This window comes from Trichechus manatus, unplaced genomic scaffold (assembly GCF_000243295.1).
Source record: "Trichechus manatus latirostris isolate Lorelei unplaced genomic scaffold, TriManLat1.0 scaffold00025, whole genome shotgun sequence".
Taxonomy (NCBI): Eukaryota; Metazoa; Chordata; class Mammalia; order Sirenia; family Trichechidae; genus Trichechus; species Trichechus manatus.
This window is the reverse complement of record NW_004443961.1, coordinates 139,635-152,082: the sequence shown is the minus strand read 5'-3', so window position 1 is coordinate 152,082 and position 12,448 is coordinate 139,635. Positions and strand designations below refer to the sequence as shown.

Sequence of the window (12,448 nt, the reverse complement as noted above, 5' to 3'; positions counted from 1 at the left end):
CTGGGTGCATGTTTTGATTCATATAGTTTCACCAAAAATAAAATCAATATTATTTGAAAACAAACAAACGAACAAAAAACTGCTGTATGACTCCGCAATCCCAATACAAAGCCTACACCCAAAAGAGTTGAAAGCAGGGAAGCAAACAGATACTAGCTCACCAATGTTCACTACAGCCAAAAGGTAAGACAACGCACGTGTCCATCAACAGGTGAATGGATAAACACGGTGTGGTCCATCCATACAGTGGAATGTCACCCAGCCATAAAGACAAATGGAGTCCTGATACACGCTATGACGTGGGTGAATCTTGCAAACGCGATGCTGAGCGAAATAAGTCAGTCACAAAAGGACAAATATTGTATGATTCCGTTTATACTAACTTTCTAGAATTTGGCAAATGTATAGAGACCAAAGTTTATCAGTGGGGACCAGGGGCTTGGGAGAAGGGACATGGGGAGTTATTGCTTAGGGGGCACTGAGCTTCTGTTTGGGGTGATGGAAAAATCTGGAAATGGGTAATGGTGATGGCTGCACAACACAGTGAATGTAATTAATATCACTGAATTGTACGTGTAAAAAATGGAGAGATGGCAAATGCTTTGGTATATATATTCTACCACAAAAAATTTTTTTTTTTTTTTGAAATTTAAGCAGAAAATAAAGAGGGTCTAAGCAGATGCAAAACTCAGACAGCGACAGGAAAAGGCGGGAATGTGGAGCTAAAAGAACTGAAAAAGGCTGGTCAAATGGAAGGATCATAAAAGACAACGAGGTAGCAGCAGACAAACGTTCCCACAGGGTAGACACTGGCTTCCTTCATCCTGGGTTTGACATTTTGGTCAGGTTTTTCCATATAAACAACAAATGGAACCCGAACAGGCTTGTTAAGTCCTCACTAACAACTGAAGGTCTTTTTTGTGTTTTTAATCCATATACAAAGGTTTTCATTCGCGTTTTGCTGGCCTGTCCGCGGAACATCTCCCCGCTGCCTCCCCCATCTTCATTACCAGCGTTCTGGGTCTGACTGGAAGTTGACCTTGAAGTTCTTTACCTGGGTGTGAACGGAAGAAACAGCTTGCACTTCTATATTAAATACTCCCTTATGTCCTTCAGCCCACTTAATGGGAGGATTCTGTAAAGGGACTCTCTGTGTTAAAGAAAAACAAACAAAACATTAGCCATTCAGTCTCCTTTCCTGATTACTAACGAGCAGAGTGAAAGAACAGGACTGCAACCATCAAGGCTACACACACATACAAACCACCCAGGTGCCTTCAGTCAACTCCGACTCATGGCTCACCTTTGGGTTCGCAGCTGAGCGTGTTAACTGTTTGCACCACTTAGGGATCTTTACAAACATAAACCACTGCCCCCTCCACTCCACCTAAAATACAGACCTTGAAGTCAGGATCTCTGGGTTCAAGTTCAATTCTGCATTGAACTAGTTCTTTTTATTTTGGCAAGTCAATTAAAATGCCCTCAATGCATGACAACCCCATGCACAACAGAATGCATGACAACCCCATGCACCAGCCCCACTGATCGGTTGAGGATTGGACTGTTGTGATCCATAAGGTTTTTGTTGGCTGATTTTTGGAAGCAGATCATCAGGCTTTTCTTCCTAGTCTTAGTCTGGAAGCTCCGCTGAAGACCGTTCAGCATCACAGCAACACGCAAGCCTCCACTGACAGATGGGTGGTGGCTGCGCTTGAGGTGCAGTGGATGAGAATCGAACCCAGGTCTCCCAAGTGGAAGGCGAGTATTCTCCCACGGACCCACTGCTGTCCTCTTAGAGATCACTTCTTGCCTTCACGTCCCATCGGAACTGTCTTCCTCCAGAGCCAGTGTGGAGTGAGGAGGGCCTCGGCTGATGCTGCCACTCATGTGGGGGGGTTTGTGTCCATTTCTGTTTTAAGGAAAGGAACTAGGCTGTACCTCCAAGGGTAGGTGTGTGCATGGGGTGGGCACCCTGCGAACCATCTAAGGCAAAGCAAGTGACAACCTGGGCCCAGTGGCTGGATCCAGCCCACAGGGCATTGGAAACCTTTTTGAATTCATTGCCAATATTTGCAAGTCAGGGAATTTCACATAAAAGACTGCTTCTCTAACTTTGTTTGAGAGGTGGAAGATATAAAAACAGTGGCCTTGCATCCCAGCCTGGCATCTATCTGGGGAGCGGAGGAGCAGCGTGGGCTTCGAATGGACAGGCAGCCTCCAGTGGGGACAATTTCAACTGGGACCGGCACTCACTCACATTACTTGCCCAGCTCCTGGGGACACCTGAGTTTGCCATCTGTGATCCAATGTAGCGCTGTCCACTAGAAATATAATGTCAGCCATATATGCAAGCTAAAATTTTCTAGTTGCCACATTAAAAAAAAGTGAAAATCATTCTAATAATATATTTTGTTTAACCCTATATAGCTCAAGGATGATAATTTCAACATGTAATCAATACAAACGCATGATCGAGCTACTTTACATTTTTTTCTAAGTCTTTGAAACCTCATGTGAATTTTGCACTTTCAACACATCTCGGTTGGGACTGGTCGTAGGCTGGTGGCTAATGGACTGGATAGCGTAGGTATAAAGGATATTGTAAGAGGCCGACGGTGTATCTATAAAGATAGCTTAGGGCAAGTAGGAAAAAAGAGCTAATATCTACTCAGGCATTGAGTCTGTTGCTTGACAGCCATTATCTTATTCAATATTCACAGCAACCTCACAGGCAGATATGGGCTCAGTTTCATCTTTGAGACTCAGAAAGGGCAACCAACTCACTCACGGTCACACAGCTAGTGAGTGGTGGAATCTGAACTTTGGATCCAGATTTCTCTGTCTTCAAAATGCAGGTCTGTTCCACAACACTAAGAAGGTAATTGGGAGTTCTGGGAAATTAGAACAAGGACAGTGGTGGTTCAGTGGTAAAATGTTTGCCTTCCACGTGGGAGACCTGGGTTTGGTTCCCGGCCAGTGCACCCCATGGGCAGCCACCACCTGTCTGTCATTGGAGGCTTGCGTGTTGCTGTGATGCTGAACAGGTTTCAGCAGAGCTTCCAGACTAAGACGGACTAGGAGGAAAGGCCAGGTGATCTATTTCTGAAAATCTCACGGGTCACAGTAGAATATTGTCTGTTACAGTGCTGGAAGACGAGCCCCTAGGTTGGAAGGCCCTCAAAATACACAGTGGCCGCAACAATGGAATTGAGTAGACCAACGATCATGAAGCTGGCACAGGACCGGGCAGTGTTTCATTCTGGTGTATATGGGGTCACCATGAGTGGGAGCCGACTCGCCGGCAACTGACTAACACTAACAACAAATGAATGAGGTTTCTCCTGTCCTATCAGACCAATGAGTGTGTCCTGTGTGGCACAACTGGTTTGCACTTGACTAGTAACTGAAAGGAGCCCTGGTGGCCCAGTGGTTAAGAGCTCGGCTGCTAACCAAAAGGTCAGCAGTTCAAATCCACGAGCTGCTCCTTGGAAACTCTGTGGGGCAGTTCTACTCTGTCCTATAGGGTCGCTACGAGTCAGAATCGACTCAATGGCAACAGATTTTTTGTTTTTTTTAGTAACCTAAAGGTTGGTGGGGAAACCCTGGTGGTGTAGTGGTTAAGAGCTATGCCTGCTGAACAAAAGGTCGGCAGTTCAAATCCACCGGGTGCCCCTTGGAAACCCTATGGGGCAGTTCAGGTGATGAGCTGGAATAGATACGATGGCAATGGGTTAAAGGTTGGTGGTTGGAACCTGCCCAGTGGCACCAGGCCTGGCAATCTGCTTCCGAAAAATCAGCCGCTGAGAACCCTATGGAGCAGTTATACTTTGTAACACTTGGGGTCTCCATGAATTGGAATTGACTCAACAGCAACGGGTTTGGGTTTTATCAGTCCGAGGTGCTCTCAGAAGACACTGTGTGCTGACAGATAACCTCTCTGAAACAGGACAAGCATCCTGCGTCAGGTTTAAGACAAGGACGTGTGGGTCTGGGAAGGTGGTCGGAGACCGTGGCCACTCGGAACAGTGGACGGCCAGCTCGCCGGTTACCTCTGCACAATGCATGGAGTAGTTGGGTGGCAGCTTCTCCAAGGCAATGGGGAGACAGAAGAATCCAGTGTTAAGACGTTCATTCAGGAGCATCGGCAGCCACTGAAACAGATGACATAAAGGAGAAAGCAGCATTTATTACAGCACGTGACTCTGGCAATGTATCCTGCTCACAATAATCAAATGCAACCAAACGATGAGTGGATACTGCCCGCAGCTCCTTCCGGCTGTCATTTCTGTCAAGTTCTTGGCATTTTAAATCCCCTGAGCGCCCCTGAGGTGGAGGGTTTGCAGAGCCAAGGAAGCAGCATTTTTCTCGAGAGTCAATGTCTGTGTGCGTCTGAACACCATCAATGTTTATTTTGCCTTTCCTATATGTTTTAAAGAAATAACTTTTGTTGTCCCCCCTGGGGAAAAAAAGAGTTGAGTTCCCGGTGAAGCACGTATATTACACGTGGAAAGAACGGGCATTGTAATGCTTTTGCTGTATGGGAGTATTCTTTCTCGATCTATCAGACACTAGCTTTCTGTTCCTGAAATCTCTCGTTTGCAAAGAAGAGGCTTTTCTGCTTTTTGTGATAATCTGGGTTAGGCCGTATCGCTCCTGCCGACAGGAAGGAAGCAGGTGAAGGCCGTTAGTAGTTTATCTCTGCAGGGACCCTGAGTGCTAACCACAGGGTGGACGGTCAGGTGAAGGGAACTCACTGAGTATCCCATGAGGCTCTCGACCAAGGCGCCCTGCTTCTGCTGGCAGCTGATGTGATAGAAGGTGAACAGGAGGTGGTGGTTTGCTGTGAGCTTAGCAGGGAGCTTGATCTTCACTTCTTCATAAAAGTCAGGAGACCTGTTTCAAAAGCACGTTAGACACAATTAACTTTTAGTGTGAATGAGGACTTTGCTGGCCGCAAGCTGTAACACCGTGTACCCTCTACCCCTCAGGATTTGTCTGCTTGGTGTCTGGCTTTTCATTGTACATCATCCGGCTCCTGTACCGGAAGTCCTCGAGGCCACTCACAGCAAAATCCTCAGAGACCAAAGGCGTCAACAGGAAAAAAATCCCCCCCACAATGGAGACACCCAACAACTTAATTTGACAACAGGGTGACCTGTAGTGACCTCCTTTTCCATCTCTGCCCTGAGAACAGGCCCCAGTAAGGGGCACACTCATCAAACGATTTTCTTGTTTGTGTGTTGTTTCTGTTTTTTAAAAAATTTTTATTGTGGTGAAATATATATCCCGAAACGTTTGCTATTTCCATCATTTTTATGTGTACAGTTCCATGACATTAATTACATTCACCATGTCGTACAACCATCACCACTGTCCGTTTCCAAGTTTTTTCATCATCCTTAACAAAACCTCCGGGGTCCCTGGGTGGTGCAAACGGTAAATGCACTCAGCTGATAACCAAAAGGTTGGAGGCTCGAGTCCACCCAGAGGCACTTTGGAAGAAAGGCCTGGCAATCAACTCACGAAGAATCAGCCACTGAAAACCCTATGGGGCAGAGTTCCACTCTGACACACATGGGGTCACTGTGAGTCGGAGTCAACTCAATGGCAACTGGTAAGAAAAACTTTGTACCCTGTAAGCAGTAGCTCCTCATTTCCCCCCCTCACCCACCCTTGGTCACCGCTAATAAACTCTGGTCTCTCGGAATCTGCCTAGTCTAGACAGAAGTTTCCTAAACACATCCAAACACTTTGAGGGACAGAGTTGCTGGGGCTGGGCGCTGGGGACCATGGTCTCAGGTGATATCTAGGTCGATTGGTATAACAGAGTTCATAAAGAAAATGTTCTACGTCTTACTTTGGTGAGTAGCGTCTGGGGTCTTAAAAGTTGGCCAGCGGCCATAGAAGATATATCTATTGGTCCCGTGCTGTCCCAAGTAAAGGAGAACAAAGAAAACCAAAGACACATGACAATATTAGCCTAAAGAACTAATGGACCATATGAACCAGAGCCTCCACCAGCCTGAGCCCAGAAGAACTAGATGGTGCCCGGCTACCACCACCTACCACTCTGACAGGGATCACAACAGATAGTCCTGGACAGAGCAGGAGAAAAATGTAGAACAAAATTCAGATTCACAAGAAAAGACCAGACTCACTGTTTGACAGACACTGGAGGAACCCCTGAGACTACGGCCCCCGGACACTCTGCTAACCCAAAACTGAAACCACACCCAAAGCCCACTTTTCAGACAAAGATTAGACAGGCCTATAAAACAAACAATAACACACAGGAGGAATGTGCTGCTTAGTTCAGTCAAACATACGAGACCAAATGAGCAACTCCAGCTCAACATCAAGAGGAGAAGGCAGGAAGGGACAGGAAAACTGGATGAATGGACATGGGGAACCCGGGGTGGAAAGGGGGAGCGTGCTGTCACATTGCGGGGATTGCAACCAATGTCACAAAACAATCTGTGTATAAATTTTTGATGAGAAACTAACTTGAACTGTAAACTTTCACCTAAAGCACAAAAAAATAAATAATAATAATAAAAAAGAATCTGCCTATTCTAAATATTTCACATAAGTGGGATTATACAATATTCATACTTTTGGGCATCAAAGGATGTCGAAGAAACAAAAGAGTGGTGTGGGGAGGAAAGGGAACTAGAATTTACTGAATTACCAAGTACCATGTACCCAGTGCTTCATGTCCAAGACCTCATTTAACCCTCATCCCAGCCCTGGAAAGTGGGTTCAGAGAAGTACTTGAATGGGCCAAGGTTATTAGACCAGGATGAAACCCAAACTTGGCTAATCTTGTATAGATTTCCCTCCCATCTGTGACATATGAGTAACCCTGTAGACATTATGCTGTGACTCAGTGTGCTGACTTAGTAATGAGTGCTCCATTTCTACTTGGTCAACTTAAATTTTCTCCAAGGAGGCAGTGAGGCAGGTGCGGGGTGGTATCTAGAAGACAAAGAGACGCCGTGAGGAGAGGTGGGTTCTGTTTGGGGCTCCCTCCAGTACCTCAAAGGAAGTGAGGAAAGTTATTTGCTTATCAAACACCATAAAACATCTCTGCATCATACTAGAAGGTTCTAGAAAAATCAAACCAATACAAGGCTCTTGAAGATTTGCTCTTCTCTCAGTCTTAGTTGGACTGTGCTTCTCAGCACAGGATCATGGAACTCGTAAGGATTTCCTCTGTTGGTTAGCTCCTAAATTCTAACATCCGTTGGGAGGAATCACACAGAGAATTCAGAAAAGGCGGGAGATAATGAGCCAACCCTGGTATACATTCAGAACTCTGAAATGTACTTACTTATTATGGTATGTGACAGCTGTGTACACTTCCTGTAGAAATTCAGGCCCACTGGACTTTCCAAAAATGACCTGTCCACCAAAATAGAAAGGACCAAATTAAGAGTTACATTCGAGGCTATCAAATCCATGGTCAACAGCCCAATAGGATGTTCTGGTGTCATAGAGCTGTGGCTTGTAAATCAAGGGTGCTGGGTTCTACTGCTGGCCCAACCGCACTGATGCAGAACAACTGGTTCTGCAGGGCACACAGAGACACCAAAGAGCTAAATCAGTGACCAAGGGGCCCAGGTGTATGAGGCTAAAACACCAGGGCCCTCTCTGCGCGGCCTCACCGCCTACAGGTCTACACTGCAGGGCAGAGCCACATGCTTTCGCCCTCAATGACAGATCCCGAGCCCAGGCTCTTCCCCCTCCAAAGACATGGGCTTGGTCGCCTGGGGAGAAGACCGGTGATCACATATCTGTGCAATTTAGAAAAAGCTCCCTGAGGCTGACGCAACCGTAAAGGCACATGATTTGACAGGAGGGTTCACTTTCGAGCAAAGAAATAAAAACCACTTTCCTCCAAATGAGGCTTCCCGGGTGGCGCAAACGGTTTGCACCCATTAACGGAACAGTGGCTGCAACAACGGGCTCAAGCATAGCGATGATCGTGAGGATGGCGCAGGGCGGGGCAGTGTTTCCTTCCGTTGCATACGGGATTGCTACGGGTCGGAAATGACTCAATGGCACCTAACAAAGCAACAATATTAACCAAAAGGTTGGTGGTTCAAACTCATTCAGTAGTGCTGCGAAAGAAAGGCCTGGCAATCTGCTTCCATCAAGACTACAGCCAAGAAAATCCTATGGAGCTCAGTTCTACTGTGTAGCATGTGGGCCACCATGAGTCGGAATCAACTTGGTGGCGACAGGTGTGGTGTTGTTCCTCCTTCACATGAAATCACCCCCGTGGTGGGTGAGGGGAGGAGAGGCTGGATTGGGCCCCCGCCCGCCCCCCTGGCTGGGCACCTACGTGCAGCTCTGGGGCTGCACGACCACACCTGGAAGGCCCGAGGGCGACGTGTCAGAGGCCAGGGCGGGGCAGCTAGAGGAGGCCCCTTTCTAGCCGCCCATTTCTGCCCAGGCACAAAGGACCTCTCCACACGACCACTGCAGGAGCACACCCTGCGTTGAGAAGGGAGGCGGGACGTTGTTGGGTACCCCGTGTGTCACAGAGCAGAACTGCGCTCCACAGGGTTTCCACAGGGTTTTCCTGGCTGTCATCTTCACAGAAGCAGATCGCCAGGTCTTTCTTCTGCAGAGCTGCTGGGTGGGTTCAAACCACCAAGCTTTGGGTCAGCGGCCGATCGCCAACCGCTTGCGCTGCCCAGGCTCCTACGGTGGGACATTAGGAAGACGGTGAAAACAAGAGAAGAAAAAAGCAAATATTCGAAGAATGAGAGCACTGGGCAAAACCACCTCAGCAGAAAGATATGGGAACTGAATGCCACGACTTATACCAAAACCAAACCACACCAACTGCCATCGAGTCTATTCCGACTCCTAGCGACCCTGTAGGACAGAGCAGAACAGCCCCGTAGGGTTTCCAAGGCCATAATCCTCATGGGAGCAGTCAGCCACACCTTTCTCCCTCAGAGCGGGTGGTGGGTTCCAACCACTGACCTTTCAGTTAGCAGCCAAGAGCTTAACCACTGCGCCACCAGGGCCCCTGCCATGACTTATGGGAAATAGTAACAGCTTACCACCCATTTCATTTAGTGGAAGATGGTTAAAAAATAAAAATTCTGGCATTTCTGGTTCCTTAGAGAACACTGCATTGCATTACGTATTTATTATTTAAGAAGCCCCAGTGGCACAATGGTTAAGTGCTCGGCTGCTAACTGAAAGGTTGGCAGTTTGGACCCACCCAGCGGCTCTGCAGGAGAAAGCTGTGGCAGTCTGCTTCCATAAACATGACAGCCTTGGAAACCCTATGGGGCAGTTCTACTCTGTCCTATAGGGTCGCTATAGGTCAGAATCAACTTGATGGCAACAGGTGGTGGCGTGATTTATTATTTAACCTGAATTTTGCCTCAGGATGAAGATCCATTCCTAAAAGGTGTTGAGGTGGTGTGTGTTTATTATTACTGGACAGTGCTCCATATTGTTACTCAGTGGCGTGTGGGGCCTGGGTACCCAACACGGCAGACAGGTCGAGCCCATCTCTCTGCTTCTTAAGCTCGTAGGCTGATGTGATTCTACATCAGTAGTATGGAAAGTTTATGGTCTTTTTTCAGCCATCTAGAATGATCTGCATTTCCAAAGTTTTACAGCTCGCCATGGAATAAGTTAGGGCAGACACTTTCAATTTAGACTGCCTACGTTTTCCCATCAGTATCCTGGGAACGACAGCAGGCTAGCCCCACAGTCCTTGCGCAGACCTGTAAACGACACACTCTGTATGTTGATGCGAGGCCCTCGGTGGTGCAGACATGCTTGGCTGTTTACTGAAAGGTTGGAGGTTCAAGTCCACCCAGAGGTGCCGTGGAAGAAAAGTCTGGCAATCTGCTTCCAGAAAAAACTATCCATTGAAAACCCTATGGAACACAGTTTTGCTCTGACACATGTGGGGTTGCCAGAAGTCGGAGGTGACTCCACAGCAACGAGTATAAAGGATCCGGATGAGCACTAGCTATTGTCGAGGGTAATTTACAAGCGCGTTCAGCCCACTCTGGTTGGAAGCAAATGCTTAATTCCCTCTTTACCGGCAAAGCGTTGCTAGCATCCTCTCCGCACATAAACTGGATCTTTATTGTAATGTTCCGGCCAGATGCTAGCTTGCTAGCGAAGTTCAGCCTCCGTGGGTAAACATAGAGAAGATTTCTGGAAAAGAAAAGATAAAAGAACCAGTGAGTAGGGTCTAGAGTTTACTTTCACCAAGTTCTTCGTGGAATACCGAGGTCTACACTCCTGGGGTGATTACTTTGAAGGGGTCTTTCCTTTTAGAAGTGAATGATTTTTGGAGCAGTGAGTGTGTGATGCTTGATGCTTCCCCTTTAGCTTGCAGTCAGCTGAGAATAACCAGCAACACCATCCTTCTCTGTTTTGTACATTTAAAGATGAACCTGTATCTGGTGCAGCTGAGAAAGTTCTCGTGTTTAGGAATGTGGGAATCTGCCTACAAGTAACTGTACCCCCAAGACACAGGGAAGAAAGCCAAAAAGGTGCAGCTCATTTTCAACTAAATTCATGGCCACAGGGGAGGGCCTGACTTCATCCCTTCTCTTTCTCGTTTTCCTCTCTAATCTTTATCTGGTAGCTTCAGTTGTCCACCGGCATAACTTTCTGTGCTGGTGTAGCTGCATCTTCTTATCTCAGGCGAGAGCTGAAGCTACCAAGTCCCATTGAGCAATAATAAAAACAAGCAAACAAAAAACAGTAACAATATGAATAATGCATCTATTTATTTAACAACTATAGGCCAGGTACTGGGCTGAGTATAATTGTGCATATATTTTCTTTCCATTTGTATTATTACTAATACCTTCCGTTAGAAAGAAGTTCTGGTGGCACAGTGGTTAAGCACGCGGGCGCTAGCCGAAAGGTTGGTGGTTTGAACCCACCAGGCACTTGGTGGGAGGAAGATGTAGCAGTCTGCTCCGTAGAGATTTCCAGCCTTGGAAACCCTATGGCAGTGGGTCCATTAGAATGGAAGCTCCATGAGAGCAGGGATTTTTGTGTTTTCTATTCACTAATATACCACCCGCAGCTAGAACAGTGACTGGGACATAAAACAAACAAAAAACCAAACCCTTTGCTGTCGAGTCGATTCCAACTCATAGTGACCCTGTAGGACAGAGCAGAACTGCCCCATAGGGTTTCCAAGGAGCACCTCGTGGATTCGAACTGCCGACCTTTTGGTTGGCAGCTGTTGCTCTCAACCACTATGCCACCAGGGTCTCCTGACCGGGACGTCGTAGGTGCTAAATAAATATTTGTCGAATAAAGGAATAAACGTGTATTTTGAGGGGGCATATTCCTGACCTAAAGAACACAGTAACGGCACTGACATGACCCTTCTCCTGGGTCAAACTATGTTCCGAACACTTTGTATAGACTGACTCATTTAATTCTTCGAATTACCCCACCAGGTAGGCACTATCGTCATCATCATTCCCGTTTAGCACATGAGGGAAAAATGAGATACAGAGATGCTAAATGACGTGCAAGGATCACATAGTCAGGGAACAGCAGGAACTGAAATGGGTGACCTGGCTCCAGAGCCAGCCTCTCGGCCACTCGGCCACGCTGCCTCAGCTAAGGCTCCCGCGGAAAGGGTAAGAATGCCTTTTCACACCGGGTCATTCTTTGTGTGTGTGTGTGTGTGTGTGCGCACGTGTGCGAGTGTGTGTGTGCGTGTGCTTGTATGTGTGCGAGTGTGTGTGTGCGTGTGGGTGCGCGTGTGGTGAAATATATCCAACAACACATTTGCCCTTTTGTGTCAGACTTATTTCACTCAGCATTGTTTTCAAGGTTCATCCATGTGTAGCGTGTATCAGGACTTCGCTTCTCCTTATGGCTGAGTAACAGTCCACTATATGGATAAATCACACTTTGTTTATCCATTCATCTGTTGATGGATATTTAGGGTGTTTCTACCTTTGATCCTGCCATCTCGTGGGTGCATGTGTGCATGTGTGCGCATGTGTGTGTGTGTGTGTTGGGGGTAGGGAATGGTTTTTCTGACCAGTGTTTGCACAGTCCCCAGATCTACCCCACTGTCCTTGCTGCTACAATATCAGCAGTGACCCTGGGCCAGAAGAACGCTGACTAGACCTGCTTCTGTGACACCTGGTGCATGCTGCCCATGTGAGTTACTGAGCGGCAGATACACAAATAGACGGGGCCCGGGTCACAAAGCGAAGGCAAGGCTGGTTGACGGTGTCCTTGTGAACCACCAGGGATGGTGGCTCACCCTGGCGGTCCCTCTTCTGCTCTGGTGGGATAATAGGGGATGATGTCTGGCCCTTTAGGATCGGGAGTGATCCTCAGAGCTCGGCAGGCATAGACTAGAATGGCTAGTATTGGGAACCAGGCCTCGTTGTATTCTATTCCACGGTCTAGCTTCACTTTCAGA

The 12,448-nt window shown here is 47.3% G+C and overlaps 1 protein-coding gene across 3 annotated transcripts in view; it reads right to left on the bottom strand.

Moving 5' to 3' along the window:
- The window catches only part of DOCK8 (dedicator of cytokinesis 8), a 227,026-nt gene that overhangs the window by 89,840 nt on the left and 124,738 nt on the right, over nt 1–12,448 (bottom strand). For all 3 annotated transcript variants that reach the window (XM_004373530.2, XM_023728576.1, XM_023728577.1), the window contains 5 exons: nt 10,077–10,194; nt 7,331–7,401; nt 4,755–4,893; nt 4,050–4,151; nt 1,055–1,150 (listed from right to left, as the gene is read on the bottom strand). In XM_004373530.2, the coding sequence (XP_004373587.2) occupies nt 1,055–1,150; nt 4,050–4,151; nt 4,755–4,893; nt 7,331–7,401; nt 10,077–10,194 (526 nt within the window). The remainder of the gene's footprint in view (nt 1–1,054; nt 1,151–4,049; nt 4,152–4,754; nt 4,894–7,330; nt 7,402–10,076; nt 10,195–12,448) is intronic.